This window comes from Hemibagrus wyckioides, linkage group LG24, assembly GCF_019097595.1.
Source record: "Hemibagrus wyckioides isolate EC202008001 linkage group LG24, SWU_Hwy_1.0, whole genome shotgun sequence".
NCBI lineage: Eukaryota > Metazoa > Chordata > Actinopteri > Siluriformes > Bagridae > Hemibagrus > Hemibagrus wyckioides.
Genome location: NC_080733.1, coordinates 17,139,956 through 17,155,448, shown reverse-complemented (window position 1 = coordinate 17,155,448; position 15,493 = coordinate 17,139,956). Strand labels below are relative to the sequence as shown.

The following is a 15,493-nucleotide window of genomic DNA, read 5'->3' as shown; positions in this document are numbered from 1 at the left end:
GAGTGAAAATGAGTCCATTTCGACAGCAGTGTGCTATATTAATATGTAAAGTTTACGTGTGAATAAATCCAGATATAAATGCTGCTCTCGTCAAGCTCTCATGCATGCAAGCTGCATCTGGAGTCATTCTAAATGTTGTTGTGTTGGTTGGGAAGTAAACAACAACCAGTAAACATTTTGAAGAGAAGTAAAGTTCTCAGGGACAAAATGTCTAACTCGAATGGAAAAAAGCTACAGAACCGTAGCTACGACTCTAAACATCTCCGTCAGGACGATCGGCTTGATCGTATGCAGGTGGAGATTTTCAGGTCGACCGGAAAGCATCAGTTACATCTGTGACACCGCGGACAATAAGCAGCAACCTGACCTGCATTCAGATCCACTTCTAAACCTCACACAAAGCTCCAATCTGTTCACAAAGCTCGTTTTTTTTTTTTTTTGGAAGAACAGACTCAGGTTTTCAGCTATAACTCATCTCACCGTTTTCAGAGAAAGGACGGTTGTGTGGATGAGCTCAAGAACGTAGTAGCTACGGTGAAGCATGGTGGTGGGAGCATCAACACGTTAGGGATATACTGGAGGAGAATTTAATCTCATGAGCCGAGAAGATGGACATTTGAAGCAAAAGAACAAACCTAAAAAGAGTGCTGAACTAAACCTCAGTGAGAATTTATGGAGAATTTGAAATTGCGAGTCCATCAGAAGCATCGTCATAAACTTTTAGATGAAAAGATAACAGCTTTCCAACAACCATGTGTATCAATTTTATTTAAAAAAATATTTTATATAAATAAAAAAATACATAAACAATCTTTTTACTGATTGTTAAGTACAGAATTTAAAATAAAAATTAATTTGAATATTTAAAAAATATATTTATATTTATATTTGCACTGGAAGTACACTATGTAGCCAAAAGTTTTGGAACATCTGCCTTTACATGCACATGAATGTAATATAGAGTTGACCCCGCCCCTTTGCAGCTATAACAGCTTCAACTCTTCTGGGAAGGCTTTCCACAAGGTTTAGGAGTGTGTTTATGGGAATTTTTGACCGTTCCTCTAGTGAGGTCAGACACTGATGTTGGACGAGAAGGTCTGGCACACAGTCTCTAATTAATCCCAAAGGTGTTCTATGGGGTTGAGATCAGGACTCTGTGCAGGCCAGTCAAGTTCCTCTACACCAAACTCACTCATCCATGTCTTTATGGACCTTGCTTTGGTCACTGGTGTGCAGTCGTGTCGGAACAGGAAGGGGTCATCCCCAAACTGTTCCCACAAAGAGCAAGAAATTGTCCAAAATGTCTTGGTATGAAGCTGAAGCATTAAGAGTTCCTTTCACTGGAACTAAGGGGCCGAGTCCAACCCCTGAAACACAACACCTGAATTCAGTGATTTGGAGGGGTGTCCCAAAACTTTTGGTGATATAGTGTATTTTAAAAAGGTGTTGATATATTAACAGAATTTATTTTAAAATTTTACACTATTTATCATCTCATTTTTCTAGCTTTACTGCAATTATTTGCTAATTTTAAATTTTCTAATTTTTTTACAGTATTCTCTAATTTTTTGTTAAAAAATTCTAACTTCATATTTTTAAAATATAAAAACTTTAAATTTAATTTGTACAGCATTTACTGAGCACACTGCATATAGATGAACCAATATTTGCTTGAGTATAAGTGTGTGTGTGTGTGTGTGTGTGTGTGTAAAACCCGGAAAATGCCTCAGAGGCGGAGCTAATAGTTGCACATTCGTTTTATTGGTTTGGTTTATTAATACAGTGGTTATTTTCGCCTCAGGGGCTTTCACAGACAAAACAAACGAAACAAACAAAACCGTTTATAAAACTATAAACATATAATATACTTTCTGACAATACAATATCTCTGGCTCAGTCACTATTTATACAACATGAAGCATCTCACATACACATACATAGAAACACGATGGCGCTAATACGTCTGCCAACTCTGGATAGCTTTCTTTCTTTATAAAATGATTTATATACACTTGTATTATGAATAATTACCACCTTGTACAACTGGGAGAAGGTGATTGGCTGACCACAGTAAGAGATAAAATAATAAACACTGATGAAATGAGACCACTGAAATACCATGTGCTAAAGTTTCTGAGTTCAGTCCTGCAGCTGAAGTGCCAACGGTTCGAGCAGGTCGCTAGGGTTTAGTGGTCTGCCTGCTCGACAACACAGAGAGAGAGAGAGAGAGAGAGAGAGAGAGGTGAGAAAGAGAGAGGGGGAGAGGGAGGAGGAGAGAGGCGGGGGAGCGAGGGGGGGGTAGAGAGAGAGAGGGAGCGAGACCGGCCTCGTCTCATTTCAGTCACACTGTTGCCTCGCAAAGAAATGAGGAAGAAAGAAAGAAAGAAAGAAAGAAAGAAAGAAAGAAAGAAAGAAAGAAAGAAAGAAAGAAAGAAAGACATCTCTTGTCTCATAATTGAGCTTTACTGTATTAGTGGATAATATCAATAATGAAAAGCACAAAATGAAACAGAAAAAGACGGCAAAGGGAAAGAAGTTAATAAAAGAAAAAAAAAGTAAAGAAATCAAGAAAAAAATGCACAAAGTAAATGTAAAAAGCAAATAAATTCTGAAGAAGTGAAGGGTAAAAATACAACAAAAAGAATAAAAAAACAAAAATAGAAAAAATTAACAGAATTAAAAAATGTTATTAAAAAGACGAAATATAAAAGTTAAAAAAAGAAAACAAAATTAAAGAAATAAAAAAAAAAATGTACAAAAAAAGTTAAGAAAATTTAAAAAAGTAAAATAAGGTAAAAATTTAACAAAAAGAAAAAAAGAAGAAATTAAAAGAATAAAAAAATAAGGACGAAATATAAAAGTAAAAGAAAATAAAAAAATTAAAAGAATTAAAAATAAGGACAAAATATAAAAGAAAAGAAAAAAAAGAAAAGAAAAGAAAAGAAAAGTGTGTAACGGGCTTTTTGCACCCTTATACACTGAGCCTCATTGATCAAACTTTTAGTGTCTTACTGTATTATAACAGAACATTGACATTTGGCCACCCCCACAAAACTCCATAAAAGGTAAAAACATGAAGAGGACAAAATGTTGACTAAATGGTTGACGAGCACCTCCTTTAATCTTCTGTTAATGCAGCTTAGCTACAGGAGAGCGTTGTGTACTAATCACACACACACACCCTCCTTTCACAGGTTACAGGGCACCATTACTTTTGTCCTAAATAACCAGCAAGTCTTCATTTATTTTGGAATCGCTTTCTGGTCTGAATGTAACCTGAAACTCAGTGTGTAACTGAAATAAATAAGCGATTTAAATGATAATAATTCGTGATAATTATAAGATTTGAAGATGACCGCTCGAGGTGCACATCCATTTTTCCCCCCGAACACCTCGTTTCCTGTGGCGATGCTCCTGCGAAACGATTTATGGATAATTGAAACGCTATGAAGTTTGTTAAATGAAGCCCAGCGTCGGTTGTAACCAGAGTCTGTCAAAGTGGCATTGCTCCGATAAGCTGCAGGCAATTGACCTGTGGATCCTCCTCCGCAGAGGCTCCTGTGTAAGTGTCACTACAGAATAATACAATTATTAGCAGCTTCGTCTACATATATTTACTGGATTTGTAAAGTAAAGTATAAACATAAAGTTCACATAAAAGACAAGAAAAAAAATAATATCTGTGTCATATATCTTATTTATGCAGGACTCGTAGGCAGTGGGTTGGCGTGTGTATGTGAGTACGGACATCAACACATTCTTCCGCTTCTTCCTCCGGACATTCTCCTCTTCCTCTTCCTCTAGGACTCTCTCATGTCCATGGGTTCAGTTCTACATCGAGGCAGCGCCACGTGTCTGTGTGTCCCGGGGACGGACGCTAGCATTCTGTCTGACGGCTGGACAGAGACAGAGGGCTGTCCAGGGGGAGGCAGCTGGGCGAGCGGTCTGCAGGACAGGTTTTAAACATGGAGGAGATGTGGAATGCCTGCGAACAAGACACATGAGACATACGTTAAAACCATTCACACACACATTTGGGTGGAGCAGGATATTTCCCACTGTGATGGGACACGTACCACCCAGTATGCAGTGATTCCTCCCTGCAGGAAGCCGGTGAGGACGTCAGAGGGATGATGGCGGTAGTCGGAGATCCGGGTGAGCCCGGTGTACACGGCTAACATCACCAGCAGGAACTGCAGCAGAGGCCTCAACAGTCTCGCCCCGCGCCATGAGAACCGTGCCTGCAGGTAGAACTGAGACAGAGACAGGAAGTCATGGAGGTGCAAAATCAGCTGAGTTAAATCACACTAAGATCACCCCCCCCCTTGTGTTAACCTGGTGTGTGTGACCTGGTGTATGTGGAAGAGGGTAGATAGCATTTCACTCCTGGCTGCAGGTGATGCTGCACTTTAGAATCAGATGCAGTCGACTGGCTTCACTCTACCTGGTTAGTATCTGCAGTTTGATTCAGAGGGGGAACTGGCTGGAGGGTCACCACCACTACTATTACTATAACTACCATTACTATTACTACCACCACCACCACTACTATTACTACCACCACCACTACTACTATTACTACCACCACCACCACTACTATTACTACCACCACCACCACTACTATTACTACCAACACCACCACTACTATTACTACCACCACTACCATTACTATTACTACCACCACCACTACTACTATTACTACCACCACCACCACTACTATTACTACCACCACCACCACTACTATTACTACCACCACCACCACTACTATTACTACCACCACCACTACTATTACTACCACCACCACTACTACTATTACTACCACCACCACCACTACTATTACTACCACCACCACCACTACTATTACTACCACCACCACCACTACTATTACTACCACCACCACCACTACTATTACTACCACCACCACCACTACTATTACTACCACCACCACTACTACTATTACTACCACCACCACCACTACTATTACTACCACCACCACCACTACTATTACTACCACCACCACTACTACTATTACTACCACCACCACCACTACTATTACTACCACCACCACCACTACTATTACTACCACCACCACCACTACTATTACTACCACCACCACCACTACTATTACTACCACCACCACTACTACTATTACTACCACCACCACCACTACTATTACTACCACCACCACCACTACTATTACTACCACCACCACCACTACTATTACTACCACCACCACCACTACTATTACTACCACCACCACCACTACTATTACTACCACCACCACCACTACTATTACTACCACCACCACTACTACTATTACTACCACCACCACTACTATTACTACCACCACCACTACTATTACTACCACCACCACCACTACTATTACTACCACCACCACCACTACTATTACTACCACCACCACCACTACTATTACTACCACCACTACTATTACTACCACCACCACTACTACTATTACTACCACCACCACCACTACTATTACTACCACCACCATTAACACTACTCCTACCAATACCACCATTACTACTACTATCACCACCTCTACCACCTCTAACCCTACTACCACTTCTCTACTCTCTACAACAATGTAGTTTGTGATATTTTGGTCATGTGATCTCCAAAGATCCAGGATGGTTAACTGTTCTGTGATGCAGTTTGTTATAATCTGTATTATATCTATATTTATATCTGTATTAAATATAATAACATCATGGTTTTATAGTGTATGAGTGATGTCGGGTTGTGCAGGGAAGTATGATTTCAGTCAGAATGGACAGAATTTAAGCCAGAAATTACATAAAGGTTGTAGTACTAATAATAGTAGTAGTGGTGGTGGTCATTATAGTAATAGTGGAGGTGGTGGTAGTAATAATAATAGTAGGTATAGTAATAGTGGTGGTGGTGGTGGTGGTCATTATAGTAATAGTGGTGGTGGTGGTAGTAATAATAATAGTAGGTATAGTAATAGTGGTGGTGGTGGCGGTGGTAGCTATAGTAATAGTGGTGGTGGTGGTAGTAATAATAATAGTAGGTATAGTAATAGTGGTGGTGGTGGCGGTGGTAGCTATAGTAATAGTGGTGGTGGTGGTAGTAATAATAATAGTAGGTATAGTAATAGTGGTGGTGGTGGCGGTGGTAGCTATAGTAATAGTGGTGGTGGTGGTAGTAATAATAGTAGGTATAGTAATAGTGGTGGTGGTGACGGTGGTAGCTATAGTAATAGTGGTGGTGGTGGTAGTAATAATAATAGTAGGTATAGTAATAGTGGTGGTGGTGGCGGTGGTAGCTATAGTAATAGTGGTGGTGGTGGTAGTAATAATAATAGTAGGTATAGTAATAGTGGTGGTGGTGGCGGTGGTAGCTATAGTAATAGTGGTGGTGGTGGTAGTAATAATAATAGTAGGTATAGTAATAGTGGTGGTGGTGGCGGTGGTAGTTATAGTAATAGTGGTGGTGGTGGTAGTAATAATAATAGTAGGTATAGTAATAGTGGTGGTGGTGGCGGTGGTAGTTATAGTAATAGTGGTGGTGGTGGTAGTAATAATAATAGTAGGTATAGTAATAGTGGTGGTGGTGGCGGTGGTAGCTATAGTAATAGTGGTGGTGGTGGTAGTAATTATAATAGTAGTTACAGTAATAGTGGTGGTGGTGGCGGTGGTAGCTATAGTAATAGTGGTGGTGGTGGTAGTAATAATAATAGTAGGTATAGTAATAGTGGTGGTGGTGGCGGTGGTAGCTATAGTAATAGTGGTGGCGGTGGTAGTAATAATAATAGTAGGTATAGTAATAGTGGTGGTGGTGACGGTGGTAGCTATAGTAATAGTGGTGGTGGTGGTAGTAATTATAATAGTAGTTACAGTAATAGTGGTGGTGGTGGCGGTGGTAGCTATAGTAATAGTGGTGGTGGTGGTAGTAATAATAATAGTAGGTATAGTAATAGTGGTGGTGGTGGCGGTGGTAGCTATAGTAATAGTGGTGGTGGTGGTAGTAATAATAATAGTAGGTATAGTAATAGTGGTGGTGGTGGCGGTGGTAGTTATAGTAATAGTGGTGGTGGTGGTAGTAATAATAATAGTAGGTATAGTAATAGTGGTGGTGGTGGCGGTGGTAGTTATAGTAATAGTGGTGGTGGTGGTAGTAATAATAATAGTAGGTATAGTAATAGTGGTGGTGGTGACGGTGGTAGCTATAGTAATAGTGGTGGTGGTGGTAGTAATTATAATAGTAGTTACAGTAATAGTGGTGGTGGTGGCGGTGGTAGCTATAGTAATAGTGGTGGTGGTGGTAGTAATAATAATAGTAGGTATAGTAATAGTGGTGGTGGTGGCGGTGGTAGTTATAGTAATAGTGGTGGTGGTGGTAGTAATAATAATAGTAGGTATAGTAATAGTGGTGGTGGTGGCGGTGGTAGCTATAGTAATAGTGGTGGTGGTGGTAGTAATAATAATAGTAGGTATAGTAATAGTGGTGGTGGTGGCGGTGGTAGCTATAGTAATAGTGGTGGTGGTGGTAGTAATAATAATAGTAGGTATAGTAATAGTGGTGGTGGTGGTGGCGGTGGTAGGTATAGTAATAGTGGTGGTGGTGGTAGTAATAATAATAGTAGGTATAGTAATAGTGGTGGTGGTGGCGGTGGTAGTTATAGTAATAGTGGTGGTCGGTGGTAGTAATAATAATAGTAGGTATAGTAATAGTGGTGGTGGTGGCGGTGGTAGTTATAGTAATAGTGGTGGTGGTGGTGGTAGTAATAATAATAGTAGGTATAGTAATAGTGGTGGTGGTGGCGGTGGTAGTTATAGTAATAGTGGTGGTGGTGGTAGTAATAATAATAGTAGGTATAGTAATAGTGGTGGTGGTGGCGGTGGTAACAATAATAGTAATGGTGGTGGTGGTGGTAGTAATAATAATAGTAGGTATAGTAATAGTGGTGGTGGTGGCGGTGGTAGTTATAGTAATAGTGGTGGTGGTGGTAGTAATAATAATAGTAGGTATAGTAATAGTGGTGGTGGTGGCGGTGGTAGCTATAGTAATAGTGGTGGTGGTGGTAGTAATAATAATAGTAGGTATAGTAATAGTGGTGGTGGTGGCGGTGGTAGTTATAGTAATAGTGGTGGTGGTGGTAGTAATAATAATAGTAGGTATAGTAATAGTGGTGGTGGTGGCGGTGGTAGTTATAGTAATAGTGGTGGTGGTGGTAGTAATAATAATAGTAGGTATAGTAATAGTAGTGGTTGTGGTAACAATAATAGTAATGGTGGTGGTGGTGGAGGTGGTAATAATAGTCATTGTAGTAATAGTAGTGGTGGTGATAGTAATAGTACTTACAGTAATAGTGGTGGGGGTGGTAGTTATAGTAATAGTAGTTATAGTAATAGTAGTGGTGGAGGTGGTAGTTATAGTAATAGTGGTGGAGGTAGTATTAATAGTAGCTACAGTAATAGTATCGGTGGTGGTAGTAATAGTAGTTACAGTAATAATAGTGGTGGTGGTGGTAGTAATAGTAGTTGTAATAGTAGTGGTGGTGGTAGTAATACTAATAGTAGTGATAGTAATAGTAGTTGTAATAGTAGTGGTGGTGGTAGTAATAGTAGTTGTAATAGTAGTGGTGGTGGTAGTAATACTAATAGTAGTGATAGTAATAGTAGTTGTAATAGTAGTGGTGGTGGTAGTAATAGTAGTTGTAATAGTAGTGGTGGTGGTAGTAATAGTAATAGTAGTGATAGTAATAGTAGTTGTAATAGTAGTGGTGGTGGTAGTAATAGTAGTTGTAATAGTAGTGGTGGTGGTAGTAATAGTAGTGGTGGTGGTAGTAATAGTAGTTGTAATAGTAGTGGTGGTGGTAGTAATAGTAGTTGTAATAGTAGTGGTGGTGGTAGTAATACTAATAGTAGTGATAGTAATAGTGGTGGTGGTGGTAGTAATAGTAGTTGTAATAGTAGTGGTGGTGGTAGTAATAGTAGTTGTAATAGTAGTGGTGGTGGTAGTAATAGTAGTTGTAATAGTAGTGGTGGTGGTAGTAATACTAATAGTAGTGATAGTAATAGTGGTGGTGGTGGTAGTAATAGTAGTTGTAATAGTAGTGGTGGTGGTAGTAATAGTAATAGTAGTGATAGTAATAGTAGTTACAGCAATAGTAGTAGTAGTGGTGACAATAATAGTAGTTGTAGTAGTGGGGGTAGTAATAGTAATAGTAGTTATAGTAATACTAATGGTTGTGGGGGTAGTAGTAGTAATAGTAGTAGTAGTAGTAGTAGTAGTAGTTATACTAGTAGTAGTAGTTATAGTTGTAGTAGTAGTTATAGTTGTAGCAGCAGTGGTATGGGTTGTGACCTCTTTGTCTTGTGTCTTTCCTAAAATTACAAAATAACTAAATGACGTAATTACGCATCAAGCATAAAAACACATAAAACTAGAGGACAGAGTCGGGGATTCACCTCAGCCAAAATAAAACCACAGACAATCTGCAGCCATGCTTCAGGAAGCGGCTTCGGTTTCTCCACAAAAACATGGCTCGGGGATACGCCTCACACCGTGTATTAGCAATCCTGTTTTCTTTTGTTAATTGTAAATCTATTTAGAGCACAGATCTGAGATGGAAATGAGATGGTTACTGACAGCAGCTGGAGGGAACAGACTGTTCAAGCTTCAGGAATAAAACCACGTCTAATGATGAGTAGAGGGGAATCTGTACGTCTGTATCCTGAGCACTTTTATTTATTTAGAGGATTATACACCGACCAGGCATAACATTATGACCACCTTTCTAATACTGTGTTGGTCCTCGTCATGCACTGTGTATTCTGACACCTTTCTATCAGAACCAGCATTAACTTCTTCAGCTGTTTTGAGCAACAGTAGCTCGTCTGTTGTATCGGATCACACGGGCCAGCCTTCTCTCCCCTTCTCAATGAGCCTTGAACGCCCATGACCCTGTAGCGAGTTCACCACTGTTCCTTCCTTGGACCACTTTTGATAGATACTGACCACTGCAGACCGGGAACACCCCACAAGAGCTGCAGTTTTGGAGATGCTCTGATCCAGTGGTCTGGTCATCACAATTTGACTCTTTTGGTCAAACTCGCTCAAATTCTTAAGCTTGTCCATTATTCCTGTTTCTAGCACATCAACTTTGTGGACAAAATGTTGACTTGCTGCCTAATATATCCCACCCACTAACAGGGGCCATGATGAGGAGATCATCAGTCTTATTCACTTCACCTCTCAGTGGTCATAATGTTATGACTGATCGCTGTGTATGGAGGAAGAGAAATCCTTCTGCCTGTTAGACAACATTCAGTAATTAATTTCATTTTATTTGTCAGGTATTAATTTGGATTATTTAAATAAATAAATAAAAGCACCCAGTATTTCCGAGTCTCGTGTTTCTAGAAGTTTCACATCATCAGATACAGTGATGTCGATTAAAACTGAGCGACTGATCTGCCACTTTTTCGCATAATATTCTCCCATCAAGGATTATTAAATAAATTGGACCCATTGCGGGATATTTTCACTTGATATCAGTTTCTAGGTGTGTATTCACGATGCTAGTTCAGCATGTAGGGTGTGTGTGTGTGTGTGGGTGAAACTGATATTTCCTGCACAAAGATATTTCCTGCTGCACTTATTGTTCGTCTGCGGGAAACACAGCCATTAGCTGAAACTAAATCCAAACGAGCACTTAACCACACCACGGAGGTTTCACAGCTCCACCTGACATTCAGGTCACTCTCTACGTGCATCCACTCACTCAAACACTCGCTCTGATCCGTATACTGCAGAGTATTGGCACCCCTCCCCTTTAACCGCAGGCTTGTGTGTGTATGGTGATGGACGAGCTTTGAAGGGTGCCAATACTTTTAGCAGCAGAGCAGAAAGGCAGCTCAAGCATGCACAAAGATCCTGGAACTGGATTTTAGAGAGTCCTTCATCAACTAGAACCTAGTACTGGTCTTCCCCACTGCTCTCTCTCTCTTTCACTTTCTCTCTCCCTTTCACTTTCTCTCTCACTCTCACTTTCTCTCTCTTTCTATGTCCCTCTCTCTTTCTATCTCACTCTCACTTTCACTCTTTCTCTCTCACTATCTCCCCCCATCAATTTCTCTATCTCCCTCTCTCTTTCTCTCTCTCTCTCTCTCTCTCTCTCTCTCTCTCTCTCAATTCTGTTTCTATCTCTCTCTTTCCCTCTCTCTTTCTATCTCTCCCTCCCTTTTTTTCTATCTCCCTCTCACTTTCTCTCTCTCCCTCTCTTGCTCTTTCTATCTCCCTCTCATTTTCTCTCTCTCTCTCTCTCTCTCTCTCTCTCTCTCTCTAATCAGCACTGCAGTTCTCCTCCAGGAACGGAAGAAAGAGGCTCATTTTCGGAGAAAGAGTCCCAAAATCACAGCCATCTCCTGACACATGACTGGCACAGTGCGCAGGGGGGAGGAAAAGAAAGAGAGGAATTGACCCAGAGAGAGAAAGAGAGAGAGCAAGAGAGGGAGAGAGAGAGAGAGAGAGAGAGAGTGAGAGAGAGAGAGAGAGAGAGAGAGAGAGAGAGAGAGAGAGAGAAAGAGGGTGTGATGGAGAAAGGCAGCTTTGAGTGCAGCTGAGTGTCAGCGTGGGTTAGCGTCACGTCATTTTTCCCTTTCCATCAGAGCAGAGAGAGAGAGAGAGAGAGAGACAGAGAGAACAAGAGTGAGAACGAGAAAGAGAGAGAGAGAGAGAGAGAACGAGAAAGAGACAGAGAGAGAAGAAAATGGGACAGAAAGAAACAGAACGAGAAATAGAATGAGTAAAGAGGGACAGATCGAAAAAAAGATAAACAGCAGAGGGACAGAAAGAGAGAAAGAAAAGAGAGACAGAGACATAGAAAGGGAGGCAGAAGTTACAAGAGATATAGATCAAGAAAGAGAAAAAAGAGGGAGAGGCGGAGAGAGAGAGAGAGAGAGAGAGCGAGAGAGAGAGAGAAAGAGAAAGAAAGAAGGGGTCAGTAGTGAAAGAAGCCTGTCCATCTCTCAGCAGGCCAAAGCCCTCCTCCCATCTCTCCCCTCGACAACCCAACCCATAACTAAACAAGGCTTCCTCTGTCCCCTCTCTCTCTCTCTCTCTCTCTCTCTCTCTCTCTTTCTCTCCATCTATTCATCCAAGTTTTGGAGAACTTTCTCTCTTTTCGCCTTGCCTTTGCCCTTTCTCTTTCGTTTGAAACGAGATGCCTTTGGGGAACTGCAGTTCTCAGACCCTTTCCCTTTCACTCTGTGTGTGTGTGTGTGTGTGTGTTTTGCATGTTTGTTTGTGAGCCAGAGTGAAAAACAGACATTTTTTGGCAGACTCCCATATGGCAGCACTGGAGGCCTACAGCGGTAAATCTCATCAGCGCCATGGAGCCAGAACGCTCCGTAATTAAAGCTAAGCTACAGCTGTTGGCTAAATATCTGTGTACGGATGTTTCTGTGTGTGTGTGTGTGTGTGTGCGTGTGTGTATGTGTGTGTGTGCGTGACTACTCACAGCAAGGTAAAGCATTGTGTACATGGCGAAAGAGGCGTGGCCTGAGAAAAAGGACTTCCTGTAAAAGAGGAAAAAGCAGGAAACAATGAGTACAGTGACGGTTGCTTGTGCCAGCGATCCCACCCTGACATCTGCAGATCATCACGTACACGTCATGCACATCTGTTCCACGTACAGCAAAAAAGATGCAAAGGCGATTAAAAAACGCTAATAAAACAACAGCGCTAATAAAACACCCAGGGATGGTTAAATACGTGAACAAAGATAAAACTCTGAGCTGTCCTGAGGTAAATAATCACTCTGTCCTGAGGTAAATATTCACTCTGTCCTGAGGTAAATAATCACTCTGTCCTGAGGTAAATAATCACTCTGTCCTGAGGTAAATAATCACTCTGTCCTGTTCTGAGGTAAATAATCACTCTGTCCTGTTCTGAGGTAAATAATCACTCTGTCCTGAGGTAAATAATCACTCTGTCCTGTTCTGAGGTAAATAATCACTCTGTCCTGAGGTAAATAATCACTCTGTCCTGTTCTGAGGTAAATAATCACTCTGTCCTGTTCTGAGGTAAATAATCACTCTGTTCTGAGGTAAATAATCACTCTGTCCTGTTCTGAGGTAAATAATCACTCTGTCCTGAGGTAAATATTCACTCTGTCCTGTTCTGAGGTAAATAATCACTCTGTCCTGTTCTGTCACTCTGTCCTGAGGTAAATAATCACTCTGTCCTGAGGTAAATAAACACTCTGTGCTGTTCTGAGGTAAATAATCACTCTGTCCTGTTCTGAGGTAAATAATCACTCTGTCCTGAGGTAAATAATCACTCTGTCCTGAGGTAAATAATCACTCTGTCCTGAGGTAAATAAACACTCTGTGCTGTTCTGTCCTGAGGTAAATAATCACTCTGTGCTGTTCTGTCCTGAGGTAAATAATCGCTCTGTGCTGTTCTGTTCTGAGGTAAATAATCACTCTGTCCTGAGGTAAATAATCACTCTGTGCTGTTCTGTCCTGAGGTAAATAATCACTCTGTCCTGAGGTAAATAATCACTCTGTGCTGTTCTGTTCTGAGGTAAATAATCACTCTGTCCTGAGGTAAATAATCACTCTGTGCTGTTCTGTTCTGAGGTAAATAATCACTCTGTCCTGAGGTAAATAATCACTCTGTGCTGTTCTGTCCTGAGGTAAATAATCACTCTGTGCTGTTCTGTTCTGAGGTAAATAATCACTCTGTCCTGAGGTAAATAATCACTCTGTCCTGAGGTAAATAATCACTCTGTGCTGTTCTGTTCTGAGGTAAATAATCACTCTGTCCTGAGGTAAATAATCACTCTGTGCTGTTCTGTCCTGAGGTAAATAATCACTCTGTCCTGAGGTAAATAATCACTCTGTCCTGTTCTGTTCTGAGGTAAATAATCACTCTGTCCTGAGGTAAATAATCACTCTGTCCTGAGGTAAATAATCACTCTGTCCTGAGGTAAATAATCACTCTGTGCTGTTCTGTTCTGAGGTAAATAATCACTCTGTGCTGAGGTAAATAATCACTCTGTCCTGAGGTAAATAATCACTCTGTGCTGTTCTGTTCTGAGGTAAATAATCACTCTGTCCTGAGGTAAATAATCACTCTGTGCTGTTCTGTTCTGAGGTAAATAATCACTCTGTGCTGAGGTAAATAATCACTCTGTCCTGAGGTTAATAATCACTCTGTGCTGTTCTGAGGTAAATAATCACTCTGTCCTGAGGTAAATAATCACTCTGTGCTGTTCTGTTCTGAGGTAAATAATCACTCTGTCCTGAGGTAAATAATCACTCTGTGCTGTTCTGTTCTGAGGTAAATAATCACTCTGTCCTGAGGTAAATAATCACTCTGTGCTGTTCTGTTCTGAGGTAAATAATCACTCTGTCCTGAGGTAAATAATCACTCTGTGCTGTTCTGTCCTGAGGTAAATAATCACTCTGTCCTGAGGTAAATAATCACTCTGTGCTGTTCTGTTCTGAGGTAAATAATCACTCTGTCCTGAGGTAAATAATCACTCTGTGCTGTTCTGTCCTGAGGTAAATAATCACTCTGTCCTGAGGTAAATAATCACTCTGTGCTGTTCTGTTCTGAGGTAAATAATCACTCTGTCCTGAGGTAAATAATCACTCTGTGCTGTTCTGTTCTGAGGTAAATAATCACTCTGTCCTGAGGTAAATAATCACTCTGTGCTGTTCTGTCCTGAGGTAAATAATCACTCTGTCCTGAGGTAAATAATCACTCTGTCCTGAGGTAAATAATCACTCTGTCCTGAGGTAAATAATCAACCACGGCGTTATCTTGTCGGTGAGGCTTTCACCTCAGTGTTGATTATATTCCTGTAACAGCAGGTGTTTTAGAGCTCTTATATCACCCAAAGTTACACATCTTACATACTATAGAATACCATGCTGGACTTTTTATCTGTTTATAGTTACATTTAATCTGAAGTGCATTAGAACTGAGGCACAGAGTCTGTGTAATGAATATACACACTATATCCAATCATATTAAAGCTCTCTCTCTCTCTTTCTCACTCTCTCTCTCTCTCTGTTTATGTCCTCCTTCTTTATCTTTTCCTGTCTCTCTTGGCATCTCTCTCTCTTTTTTCTTATTAAATACCTGTTGCTGTGATTTTCCTTCTTTTTCTTCTCTTTATTCTTCCCTCTTTTTGTATTCCCTTTTATTGACTGTATCTCCATCTCCTGTCTTTCTCTCTCCGTCTCTCTCTCTCTCTCTTTTTGTCTCTCTCCCTCTCTCTGTTAATCTCTCTCTCCCTTTCACTTTCTATCTCTCTCTCCCTCTCTTTTTCTCTCTCCCTCTATCTTTCTACCTCCCTCTTACTCACTCTCTCTCTCCCTCTCACTTTCTCTCCATCTCTCTCTTTCACCCTCTCTCTGTCTATCTGTTTGTGTCCTTTTTTCCTCACTGTTTATCTTTTCCTGTCTCTCTTGGCACCCTTCTGTCTGTCTGACTC

The 15,493-nt window shown here is 40.6% G+C and overlaps 1 protein-coding gene across 1 annotated transcript in view; it reads right to left on the bottom strand.

Moving 5' to 3' along the window:
- Window positions 1-1,739: 1,739 nt before the first annotated feature.
- Window positions 1,740-15,493, bottom strand: part of ppap2d (phosphatidic acid phosphatase type 2D) — a 55,642-nt gene continuing 41,888 nt past the window's right edge. Inside the window, exons 4-6 of the mRNA XM_058377809.1 lie at window positions 12,506-12,563; window positions 4,077-4,253; window positions 1,740-3,985 (exon numbers count right to left, since the gene is read on the bottom strand). Coding sequence (XP_058233792.1) covers window positions 3,878-3,985; window positions 4,077-4,253; window positions 12,506-12,563 — 343 coding nt within the window. The 3' untranslated portion in view covers window positions 1,740-3,877. The remainder of the gene's footprint in view (window positions 3,986-4,076; window positions 4,254-12,505; window positions 12,564-15,493) is intronic.